This window comes from Gavialis gangeticus, unplaced genomic scaffold, assembly GCF_001723915.1.
Source record: "Gavialis gangeticus isolate Ggan-Ray unplaced genomic scaffold, GavGan_comp1, whole genome shotgun sequence".
NCBI lineage: Eukaryota > Metazoa > Chordata > Crocodylia > Gavialidae > Gavialis > Gavialis gangeticus.
Genome location: NW_017729011.1, coordinates 16,874,801 through 16,892,875, shown reverse-complemented (window position 1 = coordinate 16,892,875; position 18,075 = coordinate 16,874,801). Strand labels below are relative to the sequence as shown.

At 60.1% G+C, this 18,075-nt stretch overlaps 1 protein-coding gene across 1 annotated transcript; it reads left to right on the top strand.

The window, feature by feature from the left end:
• The first annotated feature begins 38 nt into the window (after positions 1 to 38).
• Positions 39 to 18,069, top strand: FIBCD1 (fibrinogen C domain containing 1). The gene is made up of 6 exons (XM_019510688.1): positions 39 to 652; positions 1,996 to 2,155; positions 2,618 to 2,754; positions 15,786 to 15,882; positions 16,995 to 17,174; positions 17,757 to 18,069. The coding sequence occupies exons 1-6, from the start codon at positions 179 to 181 to the stop codon at positions 18,014 to 18,016; spliced, it is 1,308 nt and encodes a 435-aa protein (XP_019366233.1). The 5' UTR covers positions 39 to 178; the 3' UTR covers positions 18,017 to 18,069.
• Positions 18,070 to 18,075: the final 6 nt, after the last annotated feature.

The following is an 18,075-nucleotide window of genomic DNA, read 5'->3' as shown; positions in this document are numbered from 1 at the left end:
GGGAGAGGTTGCCGCTGGGGATCACAGGGAAGGGGCTAGGGGGGCTTTTTCACAGACCGAGCAGGCGAGGAAGGTATTGATGGGGCCACAGGGGTAGCAGGAGGCACTGCGCTGTTGTGCTGCCCCTGAAGCTTAGCCCAGGCTCGAATGACCAGCTCTGTGTCTGTGCCCACAGAGGATGAGCTGCGGTTACATCCTGTGCACGGTCCTTCTGTCCGTGGCCGTCCTCCTGGCTGTCACGGTGACCGGCGCCATCCTCTTCATGAACCACTACCACACGGCCGTCACCGAATCCCCGCCCATCGTCAGCACCAACCCCGATGAGGCCAATGCCCTGGTCACCATCGAGAAGGCCGACAGCTCCCGCATCAACATCTTCATCGACCCCAACTGCCCGGACCAGGCCAGCAGCCTCACGCGCCTGGAAGGCCTCCAGTCCTCCATGCTGCGAGCTGTGACGGACCACAGCACTGAGATGAAGTCGTCCAAGGGGCAGGAGAGGGCTCTGCTGGCCTCTCTGGCAGACGAGGTGGCCAAGCTCCTCACCCACACCACCCAGCTGAGAGCCGACAGCGACAGCCTGAGGAAGGGGCACAGCGCCATGGGGCAGGAGCTCAGTGCCCTGCAGAACGAGCAGGGGCGGCTGATACAGGTGAGCAGGACTGGGCGGTCGTTGCGGTTTCCAGGTGTGCAGCATCCAGCTGGAGACCTGAACCATCCAGGAAAGGTTTTGCAAGACACCCCATGGCCCATTCGGTCTTTGGTGCCAGCCGAGACTCCCAAAGGAGGGGACGGTACCCCAGTGCTAGGTGGAGCTTTGCAGGGAGGACACTGCTCTCCCATGGGCTGCACGGGGTCCCACGTGTGTTTGGAGCCTGGTGCTCCAACATAGCTAGAGCAAGCAGTGACCCCGCTCCCTCCTCAGAGCCCAGCCCCAGTCAGAGCAGCACAGGGTTAGACCTGGAAAGCTTTCATGGCGGCTTACCTTCCCCCTGGTGCAACCCACTGGCTCCAGTCCCCGCCATGCTGGGCACATGCCCACCTGGCGCGTGCTTTGATGATGGAGATCATCATCACAAGCTGGCACAATCACCTGCGGGGAGGAGGGGACGTGAAACTTAGATGCAGGGCTGCACACACCAAGCAACAAAACAGCAGGCCCAGCTTTTCCACCCCTGGGCATGGCCCATCTCCCGCAGGCAGCAGCCTCGCCAGCCGGAGTCCCCAGCTTGGTGGCTTGCCTGGTAATGTGCAGGCGTTTCCTCTGGGTTATTCCTCCCTGGAGCACTGTTCCCTCCGCCTCCCGGAGCCAGATGGGGCTGTGACTGCAGTCAGACAGGCATGCCCCAGCAAGCACTGAGTAGTACATGGGTACCGGCGGGATTGCGGTCACAGCACAGATTGAGTGAGATCTGCCAGACACCTTGGAGAGACAGGTGAAAAAAAACAACTCAGGCCCAGAACGAGCTCTCGGCGCCTGCTGCTGGGTCAACACTTGCTCCGGCGGGTTTACGCAAGCTGCGGCCCCGGGGACGTAGACTTACCCCAAGTCGCTTGCTCCACTTGGGTCACTTCATGGAAGTCCGGAGCCAATGCCGAGCAGCTGCTTTAGGTCATGGGTGGTTTTTTTAGGTCACGGGTGTTTTTAAAGTGACACAGGAATCCCATGCAATGAGGCGAGGGCTTTCTGTGTCCTGCTGGAAGCAGGCAGAACAGCTCCTGGAGGGAAGGGTTTAGGTAGGGGAGGGGTAATGCATGCCCTTGGGGGCATTTGCTAGGTACCGCACGGGCTGGGAAGCACTGGAAGGTGCTGCCTCTCCCATGCCAGCCCACCAGCCAGTCTCCATTGCAAGAGGTACTCAACCCACCTAAGCCAGCCAGGCTCCGCACCTGCCCTCGGGAGAGGCCTGCAGCGCTGTTGCCTCTCAGGTGCCAGGAGGGGGGAAAGCCAAGAACCAGCATCTCCCCCTGACCCACTTGTGTCCCCCCTGCCAGCTGCTCTCGGAGAGCCAGACCAACATGGTGCAGCTGGTGAACTCGGTCAGCGACGTCCTGGACACCCTGCAGAAGGATCGTGGCCTGGCCAGGCCTCGGCTCAAGGCTGACTTGCAGCGAGCTCCGGCCAAGGGAGCCCGGCCCCGGGGGTGCTCCAATGGTGAGAGTCGGCCTGCTGACCCTGCAGGAGGGAGAAGGGGTGGGAGGGAAGGGGCCTGGCATGTCTGTGCCCTTCCCCATAGGAGGACAGAGGCCATGCCAGGCAAGTGGCAGCCTTCCCCACTTTGCAGCTGTCTTGCATCTCTCGAGGCACGTGCACCCTGGCTCCGTGCACCAGCTCGGGAGGCAGCCAGCCCATCTCCTGGCAGAAGTGGCAGCCGGAAGGCCAACGGGCCCGTTCCTGGGACTCCTGCTCACTGCCTGATCGGTGCTGCGACGGGTCCCCTAGAAGCCACTGAGACCTCGGTGCAGCGCCTAGCAGGGAAAGCCGGAGAGCGAGGGGGTGGCGAGCAGGCAATTAGAGCAAGCATCGCAGGCGAGGGCCAGGACCAAGCAGCATGGCTCTAATTTAAACAATTAATTAACTTGGCTTTGCTCTTCTCCCTCCCATGTGGTGCTCCAGGCTCCCGGCCCCGGGACTGTTTTGACATCTACACGAGCGGACGGCAAGAGGACGGCATTTACTCGGTCTTCCCCACTCATTACCCCTCGGGCTTCCAGGTCTACTGCGACATGACGACGGATGGAGGCGGCTGGACGGTAAGCCGGCTGCTCGCAGTGCGGAGTGGGCTGTCGGGGGAGGTCCCTTAGGGGCTGGCATAGGCTTGGGATGGTTCAGTATCCTCATTAATGATGGGGACGTTGGGATGGGGTATACACTTATTAAACCAACGGATGACACCGAGCAGGGTGGCGTTGCAGGCACTTCTCAGGGCAGAACTGGGATTCAAAGCAACCTCAGTACATTGGGAAAATGGTCTACAATAGACAGACAATCAGACTGAGTCAGAACAAGTGCTGCACTCGAGAAGGGAACAATCAAATGTGCAAATACGCAGCGGGGAATGCCTGCCTGGGTTGCTGTGCCACGGGAAAGGGCTCGATCACAACACAAGCGGATTCTGAGTCAGCAACGCAATCCTGCTGCAAGAGAAGCCGGCAGCATGCTGGGATGTATTAGCCTGCGCATTATGTGCAAATCACAGGAGGGGAGGCCTCGCCTGGAGCTCTGGGGTCGCTTTTGGGTGCTGGGCTTAAAGAAAGATGTGGACGATTCAGAGAGACGGCTCAAGGAGAGGCTGAGAAAGCTCGACGTGTGAAGAAAGGTTGAACGACTTAGGATGGTTTAGTCTAAGGCTGTGGGGGGGAGATGTGATAGCAGGCTTCAAATATAGGGGAGGCTGTTGTTAAGAGGAGGGCAATGGAAAGCTCCTTTTGTCCCCCTGGGGCAGGGCAAGACGTCGTGGGCTTGCGCTGCAGCAACGGCAACTCAGGGTAGATGCCTGGAAGACAAGTCTAACTGGGTGGGGGGATAAGCATGGGGGCAGGCTACCCGCAGGGGCTTGGGCATCTCCCGTAGTGCAGATTAGACGAGCATTAGTCCGGGATGGTGGAGACAGGTGATCCTGTCTTGGAGCAGTGGGTTTGTCCTGGGACCTTCCAGCTCTCACTTCCACGGTTGCTTGAGGAACAGCTTTGCAGTCTCACGGGCTACCCTGACAAGTAGCGACCTCCCCGTGGGATGGGAGGGAGGGCATGGTACAGACCCCAAGGTCTGTGCCAGGGGGGAAAGGAGACAGCTGTTTTCTGTCCTCAGCTGGCGCGCAGCGGGGCCAGCAGGTAGATGGGTTGGACCAGTGATGGAGGTCGCTGGGGTGGCTTCAACTCTGCTCCTAGTAGCAAAGCCGATAGGTATCACTCGTGGGAAGGACAGGGCTCTGAAGTGAGGATGTTCCCCATCACCCAGCTCTCTGCACAAGCCAGGCTGGGCTGAAAACTTCATGAATACTGCCCTGCATGCCCCCAGCATGTTATGCCCTCAGTGGGGCTGAGGATAATCCCGAAACAAGGGCAGTGGGAGCACTGTCATCATAACCTATGGTCTTGGTCTGAGAGGAAACCACTTAACCGAGAGGTCTCTGAAGCCCTGGCAGGGCTGGGGGGAGATTTATGGCGGGGGTGGGAGGAGGCGCACAGCCAACCCTCGCCACCACGTGAGGCCAGCAAGTGCTGCGGTCGCTGTTTTACGAGGCTGCGGTAATTGCAGACCCGCTCTTGCCTCGAGGAGAACGGTCAAGTGTCGCGGCGGCCACTAGCACCGGTTGTGTGGCAGGCAGCAGAGAGGACAAGGCTGTCGCTGGGTGTCTGCAGGACGGTTCCAGGTGTCACAACAGGAGTAAAGCATCACAGGGAAGGCAGACAGACCCCCTGGACCTGCTGCCCTGTGTGTAAGACGGGGGCACCTTTCTCCCCTGCCACCCTTCGTCTTCAGTGCTCAGCTTGGAAGCTCTCGGAGCCAGACCTGCCTCACACCGTTTGTACAGCACCTAGCGCAGCAGGGCCCTCGGCTCCGCCGGGGTCTCTGGGTGTTACCGCGGCCCTGGGTGGGTCAGAGAAGGCCGGTGCTGAGGACATGACGTGGGTTCAGGGACAGAGGCTGACCTGTCTGGGCGTGAATAAGAAGGGCAGCAGGAGCGGGCAGAGTCAGCGCCTGCGAGCCAGGACTCCTGGGCTCTGTTGCTGGCTCTGTGCTGACGAGTGGCGCTGGGTTGGGCAACTTGCTCCCATCTCTGCGAGAGAAGAGGTGGTGGCACTGGGGGAGGCAGTGGCCATGGAGGGGAAGTGCAGGGACCCAGGGAGGGAGAGGGGCAAGGCAAGGATGCCTGTATCCCTGCTGCGAGGTAAAGTAGGGGGCCAGCACAGCAAGCACCCAGGCCTGTCCTGGGAGGACATGTCAGGCTCAGCCCAGCCTGGCTGCCTTGCCCCGCGATGCCGGGATGGCTGAAGTAATCACTAGGTGGGATGTGATACCTGCCCGGGAAGCCGAATTACCTGGGCAGCCTTAAGGGTATTGAAGACAGGCAGCCAAAGACGTGGTGATCTCTGAGATGAGCTGTGCAGGTGCTGGGGGTGGAAAGAGCAGCTTGGGGGGGGGGGGTCTCAGAGCGGAGGAGCAGGCTACGGCCACGCCAAGGGCAGGCTCTGGGTCTCGGCTCTGCTGCTGAGCTGCCCCCTTGGATCCGAGCCATAGAAGCCCCTTTTCCAGCTGGGCACTTGAGCAAATAAACCCCCCAAATCTGATTCCTGTAAGCAGCTTTGAGCAGCATGGGGGGTGGGGGGCAGCAGCTTAGCTGCTTTGCCTTCAGGAGGCTGAGACGCTTTGCTGCTCATACCAGGCCCATCTCACGTGGCCTTCAAGGCCCTCACCCGGCAGAGCCCTATCATCGTGCTGTGGGGTCAGAGGGGGAAACTGAGGCACAGAGCGGGCTTGAGACCGATTTTCGGAGCACTTGTGACTTGGACATGCTCAGCTTATGGCGCAGTGGGTCATGGGCTCAGCCTTTTCCTGGCTGAGCCGCGTGCCCCCGAATGCACTCCTCCAGCCACAAGACAGGACAGGATGCCTCAGGGGTGCCCTGGCGGGGGGCAGGTTTTGCCCCTGAACTCAGCAAGCAGCAGGCACTGGGCATGCTCAGCTTGGCCGAAAAACCAAGGGACTGCCAGGCTCCTCATAACCTGCCAGCCCACGGGGCATCATCCTTTCCACCCGCCCTCCCACCATGCCTGCAGGGCTCAATGAGGAAATGCCAGGCCCCTGCCCACGAGTCGGGACCCTTTCCCCATCAAACACGAGACCCCGCCGCTGAGCTGTAGCACTGTGCCTCAGTTTCCCTGCCTGTCTCACAGCTCAACGGTACCGTCAGGGCTTGGATCCCCCCGGCAGAGGGGCGCGAGCTCTGCTGGCGTCAGGGGCTCCTCAGGACATCTGGTCTCTTGCAGTGGGGGAGAGAGCAGAGCAGCTGTTCCTGTCCATAGGAGCCGCAAGCCAATTTGGGGGCCTGGGGGCTCAGGATTTGTGCTCGCTTGCTCTCTCTCCCCCTCTCTCCAGCTACGACTGGTGAGACTCTGGGGATATTTGCATGGAGGTGGGTGGCAGCAGCTGAATCAGGCTGACATGGAGGCTCAGGCTGGCTGAGCGCCGCCCCGGCTGTGCAGGAGGCTCCGAGCCGACGGGGACCAGACCCGCAAGCGGCGCTCGTTCCGCCCCATCCCTCCCGCAGGGGAGCCTGGGCCAGACCTCGGCAAGCCTAGAGGGGAAACCAGCCCCCATTCCCGAGCCCAAGGCAACGTCTGTCATTTCCCTGCCATCGCCGGGGGCTCTGCAGCCCCCGCAGCACCGTCAGCGTCGCTGACACAAGGGCTGTCTGCAGGCTGCGTGGAGACTGCGAGATTCCCCAGCCTGCCTCGGTGTCGGGTCGGGTACCGGATGCAGGGGGTGGCAGCGACCTGTAGCCTAGTGGGTCGCATTGGCGTCATAAAGACGGCGTCGGTGGCTGGGTCTCATTCAGGCTGTATTGCCGGGGCTCAGGTGTGGGCTGGCGGCTCCTGCTGACTCTGCCACTGACCATCTGTGTGTCCCTGGGGAAGTCACTGCACCTCTTCCCCGGGCAGGAGGAAAGCCGGCTGAGCATCAGCTGCATACAGCAGAAACAGCATGGGCGGGGGTCACAAAATCCCAGGTTCATGGAGGGCCCTTTTAGGCTCTGTCGTCTTATGTCCATCACCCAGGACCATCTTTGAAGAACCGCTCTGAGTATCCCAGGACCTGGCTTCTTCCTCTCAGACTCGTGCAGGCGGGACCTGGAAAATGAGCGCTCTTAGCACGCTGAGTTGAATTGCACCAATGCTCACTACAATATAGGGCTGGAATAAATTGCTTTTAAGAATCGCACCGTGGAGTATTTGCAGGAATTAATTTGCCGGCCTGACCTCAATACCGCTGTCTGTGCCAGCGACTTCCCCACATTTGATTAACGCTGCCTGTCATTTCTTCGGAGCAATAATGGTGCAAGTGAGATGTAGATGCCTAAGGAGGCCTCCAGAAAATTAGGTTTCTCTCTGCTTTCTTAAAAAGTGTGCAAATTCTCTGCAGTCTCCCAGCGCCGGGTCTGCTTTCCTGCCCACTGGGCTTGATGGGCAAAGCTGCTAGGATCGTGCCCTGCAGCTGCCTTGCTGCAACAACCCTCCGCCCCCTCGCACCTACAGTCCACTGGCAGGCACAGTCGCATCCGCCCGGCAAGAAGCATTGTGGCAACAAGCAGGTGTGCACAGCTCTAAGAAACTGTTCAGCTACACCAGAGGAGCAAGGGTAGGGCAGTCCATGGCACAATCAGAACAAGGACCAGGGACGTGGCCCTCAGGAGGCGGAGAGGGCTGTTGGGCCATGTGCTGAAAGGGAAAGGGCTTGGAGCAGCGGGCACAGACAAGCTCCTGGTGTTCGCCGCCGGCTCTCTTTGGGGAAGCCAGACTTTGTACCTTCTCTGTGAGCAAACAGGGTTGTCTCAAATGCACCCCCTGCTTCACTGGGACAGCTTGTAGGATGCCCATTCCCACCAGCAGCACAGGGTGACGGGGTACTACCAGGGTGAGCCAGGGGATTGTTTCCCAGGAGAGTCTGAGCTGATGCAAAACCCCAAGAAGAGCGAAACACAGAAGCAAAACCAAGACCTGGAGAAAGAGTGAGCGGCTTCACGACAGGAATGGAGGCAAGATCTGGAGCTTTCCAGGGGCATGAGGCACCTGAGCATCCCGGAGCGGACAGCCTCAGGGCACACCTGCCAGCTGGACCGGCAAGACAGATCAACAAGGTGACCAGGCACTTGGCTTGCAGCAACGAGCCCATGTTGTAGGGAACTGGGCAGAGGCTGGGAAAGCTGTACCCAGCTGGGAGCTTGCTGGCAGGGATGACTTGTAGCAAGGGCTGAAGGAGCTTGGGGAAATAAAATCCCTTCCAGAAGGAAATTAAAGGGTCGCAGGGCACCGTGCAAGCCAGCTGCCTGCCTGAGAAATTGGGCCAGCCAGAGAGCTGGGGCAGGACAACAAGGTATTTACAGCACCCGGAGGGGACAAGCTGCTTGTCCCCAGCTCAAGCAACGGAGAGACTCCTGGGCAGTTTACCAGGTTGCGCCAGTGATAAGTCCACCCTGCTGTGTCACCCCCACATGTTCCAGTTCATTTTAGGAAAAAACAGGATTTTTTCCCTTGAATATAAGTTGCTAACTCCAGAGAAAGACCTTGAACTGCTATTGCCAAAGGGTTAAACATACCACACAAGTACAAAATAAGACTTGCACTGAAATAAACTTTGCCCTGGCGACAGTCACGGTCTGACCAGAAATCCTGCGGACGCAGAGTCACGGCTGTCGGGACCCAAGCGCAGGCTGCCCCAGCGTATAAGCCAAGCATGATTTTTCTAGGTCTTTTAGAGAAAAAGTGGGTAGATTTATAAGCAGAACAAGACAGTGTTTGACTCAGCCTGACATCACAGCCCTAAGGAGACGGAGATGTCTAGCAGCCTGCTCGAGTCGCCCAGCTTTGCTGGTGCTTCAGAAAAAAGTCATCCGGCTGCATTACAAGCCTGTGACAGGCAGCTCGGAGACAGCCATCCATCTGAACCGCCCGCCGCACCGCTAGAAGACAGAAGGAGAAGGGGAGAAGAGCCTCCCCTGAACCGGCACGTGACTGGGGATACTGTCACCTCCAGATGCCAAACTAGGACCCTCCAGGGGATTTGGCCATCAACCAGTTTGGGGCTGGAGCTGAACGTGCAGGTGGCAGTCAGCAGACAGGAGCCGGAGGTGCTCCGGGGAGCTGGCTGGGGAACCCGAATCTCCGTCACGGCGCGGCCCCAGAAGGAAAGCGGCCGCTAGCGAGGAGCCCAAGAGCTGTGGCCACCCTGCCAAATGACCCCCAAGAGAGTCTCTGCAGCGCGGGGGAGTCCTCTCTCCAAGCATAACGGCCACGTTTTCCAGATCCGGGGCCGCATTTCAGGTGCAGGAGGGAGCAAGGGATCCTCATCTGCTCCTGGGACTGCAGAAGGATTAGCAAGCCTGATACACTTGGTCTGTAATTAGCAGCAAGGCAAATGTTAAGGGAAGCACTGCCATCAAACGCTGCTGCCGAGGAAAGCATTGGCCGTGACAAGGGCTCTTCTCAGTGGGAGGCTGGACGGAGCCACCCGAGCATCTAGTGACGGCCCCTTCCCAACTCCAGCCGGGACTAGCTGGAGGGGCAGGGCCCCACGGCTGAGCTACAGCAGGACTTTGCCTGTTGGGTATGTCACAGGCACGGTGAAATCCCTGGGAATGGGGGGACCAGGCTCAGATAGACATCAGCAGAAGGGGCATGGGACTGCCCTGACCCCCTAGACAGCCCCCTCAGCACCTACCAGCAGCAAAGAGGGAAGAGGTTTCACTGGGCCCAAGGAAACCTATGGGGAAGGCATAGCCCAGCCTTCAGGCCTCGACAGAGAAAGGAGGGCAGCACCAGATTTTGCCTGGACCAGATCCTTATCCCATCCTGCCGACAGAGGAGCCCCTGGCCGTTGCAGCGGGTTCGGGCTGCTTTTCTGCACTGCACTGTAACAAGCAGGTGCTAAGCAAGCGGCAGCAGATGCCGAGGCTGGCGAGAGGCTCTCCGCAGGAGGAGGCCTGCGGTAATGAGAAGTGATGGCTCTCGCCTGGCCCGGCAGCTGGCAGTGGAGCTTGCGTGCGGCCTGCCGCTCTCCTCCCCTTTGTCACACCGTGGTGACATCCAGCAGCAAGAACCGATACGTTGACAGATGGGCTGCGACGCGCCGACATGTCCCCCGGGAGAGCGCGGTGTTTCAGGACAAGGCGATTCACGGCGGACGCCCATCAGCGAGGGGGAGCTTCTGCCGGCAAGGAGACCCGTGCGGCTGTACCGAAGTGCCTCGGGAGGCGGGTGGTGCTGGACTCTGGACTTCTGCCAGCAGACTCCTTCGGGGTGGCTCATAGCTCTGTCCTACAGAGAACTGGAGTGGTTAAAGCTACAGCCCATTTCCATCGGCGGAGGTTCATGGTCAGGACGGACCCGGTAGCCCGGTGATGGCTCCTTCGATTCAGGAGGCCTGAGGGACAGCTTGCCAGGAGGGGGGAAGAACAGCGGTGCTGTGGCATCCCAGGCCCAAATGCATGCATCTGGCCAGATGCTGCTGCCTTGACCAGACGGCGGAGCTCATGGCAAACACTGCCCTAGGATGCAGAGCGGGGACTGGGCAGCTCAGGAAGAAGCGACTGTCTCAAGAAGATGTGCTCCCGGTCCGTCCTCTGTCAGCGGGCGTCAGGGCGTGGGGACTGACTGACGGGCAATACGCTTCCCAAAGAGAGGACCTGAGGACTGAAATGTCACAGGGCAAACCCAGGCATCCAGGAACGCAGCAGCCCCCCCTAATCCTGCAGCAGACTTTCTGGACATGGCGGGAGCATGGGATTCAAAAGATGGGAGACCCCAGCCATGTGTGCAGGCATGCCCGAAGAGGCCAAACTGCAGCAGTGTCAAGTTCAAACTGTTGGATCTTTTTGGGTTGCAAAAGCCTTAGGCCAACGAGGATAAAGACGCGCACTGAGTGCCACGTGCTGAGGGTGCAGGAGCTGCGGGAAGAGAAGAGCTGCTTTCAGGCAGGAGGGACCCCACTCTGCAGAGGTACCTTATCACGGAGCGCGTGGCTGTCCGTGGCTGCGCTGGGCTCCTCCAGTGACTGAATCCAAGGGCCCATCTCAGGCGAGCTCTTGGAGTTCACCTTGCTGCCTCCGGTAGACCCGCCAGAAACTCCCGTTGTTCGTGGAGCCAGCCAGGGAGCGTGCAAAGCGCAGGCCTCTGCCGTGAGCACGAGCCAGCAAGGCACGCGTGGGTGGAGAGGTTTCTCTGCCTGTTGTTTGCTGAAGGACGGTTCGTTCGCAGCAGAATGCACCGGAGGAGGGGGAGCTGAAGAGCCCAAGGACGCACACAGCGCGGGCGCTGGGACCTTGGCCCTGACGCAGTGGAGAGCACTCGGGGCCACGTGCTGGCTGGAAAAGGGCCTTGGAGCACAGGTGCCCGATTCCTGCCACGCTCAAGAGAGCAGGAAGTCGAGTGCTCTCCGTAGGGTAACTAGGATGGCCTTGCAAACACCCCCGCACACTCCAGCTCCTTCCTGCAGCCCCCTGCCAGGCCCGGACGTTCGGCCAGCCTCTCTGGTGAAGACAGGAGCTCCATTACCGCAGGACAGAAAAGGGCCAAGCCAGCGCAGACCCCCCCTGCCTCTGTACGGGACCGGGCACAGCAAGATGCCTCTGCCCCGTGGAGCTCACAAGCTGAACAGGCGCCAGCGGGGAGGGGAAGAGAGGAGACTTCCCGCTGTCCTCACTCTTCAGCTGGAGACAGCGAGGCACAGGGCTTAGGGTATGTGCCCAGCTCACACGGGAAGCCTGTGCACCGGGACCGGCCACGGGCCGACGGGCTGGGCAGCAGCTCTGCAAAAAAGGACCTGGGGCTTGCAGGGCACAATAAGCTGAATATGAGCCAGCAGCGTGCCCTGGTTGCCAAGATGGCTAATGGCATCCTGGGCTGCGTGGGTAGGAGTGGTGCCAGTAGGTCCAGGGAAGTGAGTCTTCCCCTCTAATTGGCACTGGTGAGGCCTGTGTCCAGTTTTGGGCCCCCCACTATAGAAAGTATGTGGACAATTTGGAAAGGGTCCGGCAGAGGACAGCAAGACTGGTTCGGGGGCTGGGGCATGTGACTGGTGAGGAGGGGCTGAGGGAAACGGGCTTATTTAGGCTGCAGAAGAGAAGACCGAGGGGGACTGAGTAGCAGCCTTCACCTCCCTGCAGGGCAGCTGCGAAGAGGATGGGGCTGGACTGTCCTCGGTGGGGGCAGATGACAGGACAAGGAGCAATGGGCTCAAGTTGCAGCGAGGGACGTTCAGGGTAGATATTAGGAAAAACTTTCTCACTAGGAGAAAGCACTGAAACTGGCTCCCCAGAGAGGTTGCGAAATCTCCATCCTTGGAGGTGTTTAAGACCCAGGTAGACGAAGCCTTGGCTGGGATGATGGAGTTGGGGCTGGTCCTGCTTGGAGCAGGGGGTTGCACTAGATGTGACCTCCTGCGGTCCCTCCCAGCCCGCATTTTCTGTGTTTCTATGAAAACTCAAATGGGGTCTCTGGAATCCCACCCCAGGGCTGCCCCTCTGAGGCCACCTTCCTTCCCTTCACGAACACGCCCATCCCGGACACATCTTGGAGCCGAGTGCCGCAGACGCCTACCCTGAAGATGACCATTTAAGCCCGTCCAGCTTGCCCAGCTCCGTGCCCAGAGCAATGCTCCCACCAGCACAGCAGAGCTCAGGTCAAAGGAGGCCAGTTGGAGAAGAGAAACCCCCCCGTGCCAGCAGCAGCTGCCCACTAAGGCATGGTTACTTGAGACCCCGAGCCTGTGAAGGGCTCAGCTGGTGCCCGCCAGGCTCCACAGGACAGCGTGGGACTGCAGCAAAGCAAACCAAGGCAGGCGTGGGCAGAGCCTCTTCCACGCAGCCAGGCTTGCAAAGTCTGGGCAGCCTGAAGGACCGCGCTGCTCGAGCTCCCTTACTGAATCCATTTCCGTCATGCCAGTGTATCCCCACGGGACCCCTCTGACAAGACAGCGCTTGCCCTCACCCCTCCGTACCAAGTTCAAGCAGTGGCCAAGGCCATGGGCAAGCCTTGGCAGAGGGGCCTTGCTGCCCCAGGGACACAGCGCTGGGCTCCTCTTGCCCTCGAGAGCCTGGCCCCGGCTGCAGCCGGCGGAGCTGGGACTGGCTTTGTGCCCATGACACGTGGAAGGTGTGAACAGTGCCAGGCTGAGAGGGTGCTGAAATGGGGGAAGATAAATATTTCAGGCCTGGCTTAAAAGGGAAGGGAAGGGGAGCAGAAATCCTCTTTGCTTAAGAGGGGAAGATTCATATTTTATGAGGACGAGAAGCGCTGTGATGGAGCTGCTGAGATGATGGCAAAACCATGTCCCTGCCACCCCCTACTGCGCTCCCTGGCCCCGTAGGTAGATTTGCTCCCTGTCTAGGCAGCGGCCTCCCCACCCCTGCCGTCTTTCTCGCCCAGGCCGTCAGACTGAGCTCTCCTCCTGCCCCATCTTTCTGTCTGCACCAGGCCTCCTGCCCACTTCTCTTCCCCACTTCAGGCAGCTCTCTCTGTCCATGCCCCAGCCCCACATTGCACATGCGTGTGACACCTGCCATCACCTCAGAGCACTTCACAAACATTTTGCAAATGAAGCTTTGCACCCACAAGTGCCTGGAAGGCAGCAGGTAGAGACGTAGCACCTCGTTGCAGCTCCGGCGCCGGTCAGGACGAGATCCCAAGCGTCCCAAGGCCCAGCATCAACTCCTCTGAGCATGCGGGAAGTGACTGCGATGCAATCTCCACCCTGTGCAGGGTCCAGCCTGCAAGCTGCGCACTGATGGGAACATGCTCCAGTGTCTGCCCCAGGGATGTGATGCCCTGCCCTGTAGCACACAGAGGGGCACAGAGGCCACGCAACTCAGGACAGAGCCAGGAGAATCCAGGAGCCCCGAGTCCCTGGTGCCAAGGGACGCCCCTGCTCCAGCCTGAACAGGGAAGGTTTCTCACTTGCCCCAGCCGTGTCTGCCGAGGGAGCCCCGCACATGGCTAAGCCGCCGGGCTTCTCTCTCATCAGCAAGCCTTCCTCAGGCCCTGGGCTAACGAAGACAGGCCCTGCACGCCTCTATGAGCAGTGCGCCGGCAGGCAGCCTGTTTACCACGTCCGGGCAAAGCCGATTAAGAGGGAGCTCCTTCGCCATCCCTCCCTCCCCCTGCACACTGCCCGTGGGAGCTGGCATCCAGGAAAATCAGCTTCAGCCCCTTCCAGCCAAGTCCGAAGAAAGCCCCTTGCAAAGGGCTTAGCCGCAGCTCAGCGCTGGGATAGATATTAAGGCTCTAATTCTAGGAGGTAACATGCCACGGATCAGAGGGGCACCAGCCATGGGTCATGCCCAGCCTCTCCCCCTGCCCTGGCATGAGCCAGGTGGTGCCCTGCTGCTGATCCCAGCTGGACGCTGGCTATATCCAGGGCGCCGCTGGAGGTGCCCAGGGGATGGGGCTGTGCTGGGGACTGGCAGGGGTGGCACGAAGGTAGCAGCTGCGCAGGAGCTGGGAGTTCCCAGGGTCAGCAAACCCTCATGCAGTTGACAGCAAATACAGCACCGGCCACGGCCCCAGTGCCACTAGACATCGCTGCGCAGAGGGCTGGCTCGGCAGGAGCGCTGAGCACCCATGGCCTGCGATCCTGCCGCGAGACCTCATCGCTGCTGCAGGCCCGCCCTGCTCTCGGTCTTTTCCAGCCTGGCTGCAATGGCCAAGCCTGATGCAATTAATCAGGGGCTGGAAGCTTAATTACATCCAAGTGGCCGGGCAGAAGGCAGCCTGCTCTGGATCCCTGTCAATAAATCAAACTGGGAGCAGGCGACGAGAAAACAGACGGAGCAACGTGCCAAATAATGCAAGCCTGAGGCAGCGCCGCTGGGGACGGTTCCCCGCTGTGGTCACGGGAAGGCCCATGTCAGGCAATGGATCTACCCTGAAGGCAAGGTGGCACCATTAGACAAGGGGTTTTGGACCCCAAAACAGCAAGGGACGGGGAGCGAGAGCCCAGGACTAAGCACAGTCAGATGCTACTCCCCATTCAGATGCAGGCTGCCTGCCTGCCCCTCCCAGCTGCAAGGTGGAGACAACTGCACTTTTCTGCCTCCCAGGGGTTGCAGAATCGATGCAAAAGATTGGGGGTGCTTGGATGCTGCATCTGTGAGGCCTGCATAAGTATGAGAGAGAGAGGCTGGAAGTATTTGCAGACCAGTCACCCAAGGGCCAAGAGGTTATCGTAGTTGACCTTCCTTCCTCATGACAGGGTATTTAGCAGAACCCAGATCCGCTGGAATTGGACCAGCCGCACCATAAATGCTCCTGATATGGTCTCACACTTACAACCTCCGGGCTGTCAACCGTGGATCTTAGCACCTGCACCACCCCAGTCTCCAGAGCTCAGTGGTGATGGACCAGAACAGCTTTGCAGCTTTTACCTGGTGCACACGTGCTCAGGGCAGGGGCCACAAATGGCCTGGGGGACCTTGAGCAAGCCTCTTGTCCGTCAGTGCCTCCATGCTCCATCTGTACAGAGCCAGGAATGATACTCCCCTTCTCTCACCCCGTCCCAGCTAGGTACATCTTAAGTTCTCCGAGGCAGGGATGGTCTCTTATGACCCATATTTACAGCACCTAACCTGCAACGCAGATCGTAGCACAGGTACTGATGATGTCCCCCTCCCCGAGACGGGCACCGGCTTAGAGCAGAGCTGCTGCTGGTGACGTGCAAGCCGAGCCAGCACCGCTGTTCTGCCAGACCTCACGCTCTGTCTAAATTAACCAATGCCTTTCCCAAAGCCAGGAAAACTTCAGGTCTTACTGCAGGTCCCGAGCAAGGGATCAAGTTAATTCTTTTATCTGAGTCATGCCACCTGTTCCCAGGAGCCAGCAGAAAACGACTCCGATTGCATGGCTTTCTCCCCCGGCATGACACACTCAGTAGTTCCCATGTAATCAGCACCATTAAAGGGCTTAATGCATGCCCACGGCTAATCAAGCCCTAGCACTGGAGTGCGACAGAGCAGGGAGAAGCCAGCAGACTGCTGCTCTAACGTGGCTCTGCTGTGGTTGCGTCTCCCCAGGTCTTCCAGCGACGCGAGGATGGCTCTGTGAACTTCTTCCGCGGATGGGATGCGTACCGGGATGGATTCGGGAAGCTGACAGGAGAGCACTGGCTAGGTATGGGCCTAGCCGTAAGCCCAGGAACCAGCGAGGCACGAGAGGGTCATGGTTTCAGCTGCCCAACAGCAGAGAGGGTTGGGTTAGGAAGGTCCCGCGTGCTGGCTGATCAGCGCGTCCCCGAGCAGGGCTGCCAGCTCCCAAGCAGAGGAGCCCAGGGCCAGGTGCACTGGCACCAGGGAGCAGGCATGGCTGATCCCACTGTGAACCTGCCTGCTCCCAGGGCTCGTGCATGTCTAAGGCTCATCGTGGAGGCTGTGAGTAGGAACTGCTGCCCCAGGGGAGAGAAATGCCCAGGCTGCTTAGAAGGAAACGGGTCATGCAGTGCCCCATGGCTGAGGCCAGTGCACCAGGGGAGCAGCAGAATCACATCTCCTGCTCTGTACCCTGGGCCACGGGGGTTGGTTCCTGGGGGAAGTTGTGTGGGCGCTGGCACCTTTGAGTCCCAGGGAAAAAATGGGGGAGGGAAGGAGGGCGAAACAGAGACTCACCCCCACCCCTCTGCCCCTCAATGTGCTACTCACTTCCACCAACAGCTCTCGAGACATATAATTAAAGGCCCTCTTAATTAGGAGGCAATCAAACAGGCTAGAGAGCCCTGTGCCGGCATGGGGCTGGAGAAGAGGGGCCTGTCCCCACGCCGGGATTGCGATGCAGCGAGAGTCCTGCCCTTCAGGGTCCGCCCGGGGCACCGGCAGGCGCTGCTTTAGCAGAGGTTGAACTGAAGCATACCAGGAGTTTTGCTGCAGGCACCTGGGAGGTGGGGCAGCCTGCTGGGGCAGGGGGCCAAGGCACCCAGAGCTGGGAGGGAAGCGTGCATGCGTGTACATGCATTTTAGGGCATCAGTTCCTTCCGCAGAGCCAGACCTCATGACGTGCACAACTGGCTTGATTAGGGCACATTAGGAATGAGCCACTGGCCTCCAGGGCTTCCCCACATCCCCCAGGGACAGAGCGATGCTGCATTTGCTTTCCCTGCTCCTTCCCACCTGCTCAAGGGTGAAGCCCGACATCTGGCTGCCCCAGGGCGAGCGGGACCTGCTCCCAGAAACGGCTCTGCCCTCGGCCTCAGCCAGGGTGGCCATCTCTCTACCTCTGGCTTTGCCCCGCAGGGCTAAAGAGGCTCCACGTCCTGACGGTGCAGGCCAACTACGAGCTGCGCATTGACCTGGAGGACTTTGACAACGGCACAGCCTACGCACACTATGGCGCCTTCGGCGTGGGCCTCTTCTCCGTGGACCCTGAGGAGGACGGGTACCCCATCACCGTCTCCGACTACTCTGGGACAGCAGGTCAGGCTGCCAGGCAGGTCCCCTGGAAAGGGCACAAGAAGCTGGCACAAGCCGTGTCGGTCAGAGCCAGCCCCGTGGCCGACGGTGCTCGAGCACCGGCTTTGTCCCGGGATGTTTGTGCACCCATGCACCCAGGTGCAGAGCAAGGCGAGTCGAGCTCCTCCCTACCAGAGCTCCTAGCGCTAGGATGGCAGGAGCCGGGCTGAGATCAGGAGTGAGGGGCATCAGCAGGGCTGGAGGGAGCCCTAGTCCTGGGAGACCGGGGTGGGGCACCCAGGTCGGGCTGCAGAGCCAGGGGAGGTTGCAAAGCACCCGGGCCCCCCGCACACCCACCAGCCCAGCTGCCTAGTGCTGCTCACCCCATTTTCAAGCCCCCGGGCACTGCCGAGTGCCCCTCACTGCTCCACTGACACAGGCCCTGGCTTCAGCACTGCACTGGCCGTGGGGTGTGCCCACGTCCCTGGCCAGAGAAGGGCATGGGGTGAGGCTGCCCCAGGGCATCCCAGGGGGCAGACCCAGCCTGCAGCACAGTGGCCATTCGCGGGCACTTCCCTGAAAGGTGCCACCATCTCTGCCCCGCAGGAGACTCCTTCCTGAAGCACAACGGGATGAGGTTCACCACCAAAGACCTGGACAACGACCACTCGGAGAACAACTGCGCGGCTTTCTACCACGGCGCTTGGTGGTACCGCAACTGCCACACCTCCAACCTCAACGGGCAGTACCTCAAGGGGCACCACAGCTCCTACGCAGATGGCATCGAGTGGTCCTCTTGGACGGGCTGGCAGTACTCCCTCAAGTTCACCGAGATGAAGATCCGCCCTGCCAGAGATGAGAATTAGCCCGATGGCAGACCCCCGACGGCGAGACCCCACGCCTGCCCCCGCCCCTGTGCCCCCCA

Bases quoted from the DNA above. Each gene is read 5' to 3' on its own strand.
- FIBCD1 (XM_019510688.1), top strand. From the start codon at position 179: ATGAGCTGCGGTTACATCCTGTGCACGGTCCTTCTGTCCGTGGCCGTC. The intron at 653-1,995 runs GTGAGCAGGACT...CCCCCCTGCCAG, and splicing joins AGCAGGGGCGGCTGATACAG to CTGCTCTCGGAGAGCCAGAC. The intron at 17,175-17,756 runs GTCAGGCTGCCA...TCTGCCCCGCAG, and splicing joins CGACTACTCTGGGACAGCAG to GAGACTCCTTCCTGAAGCAC.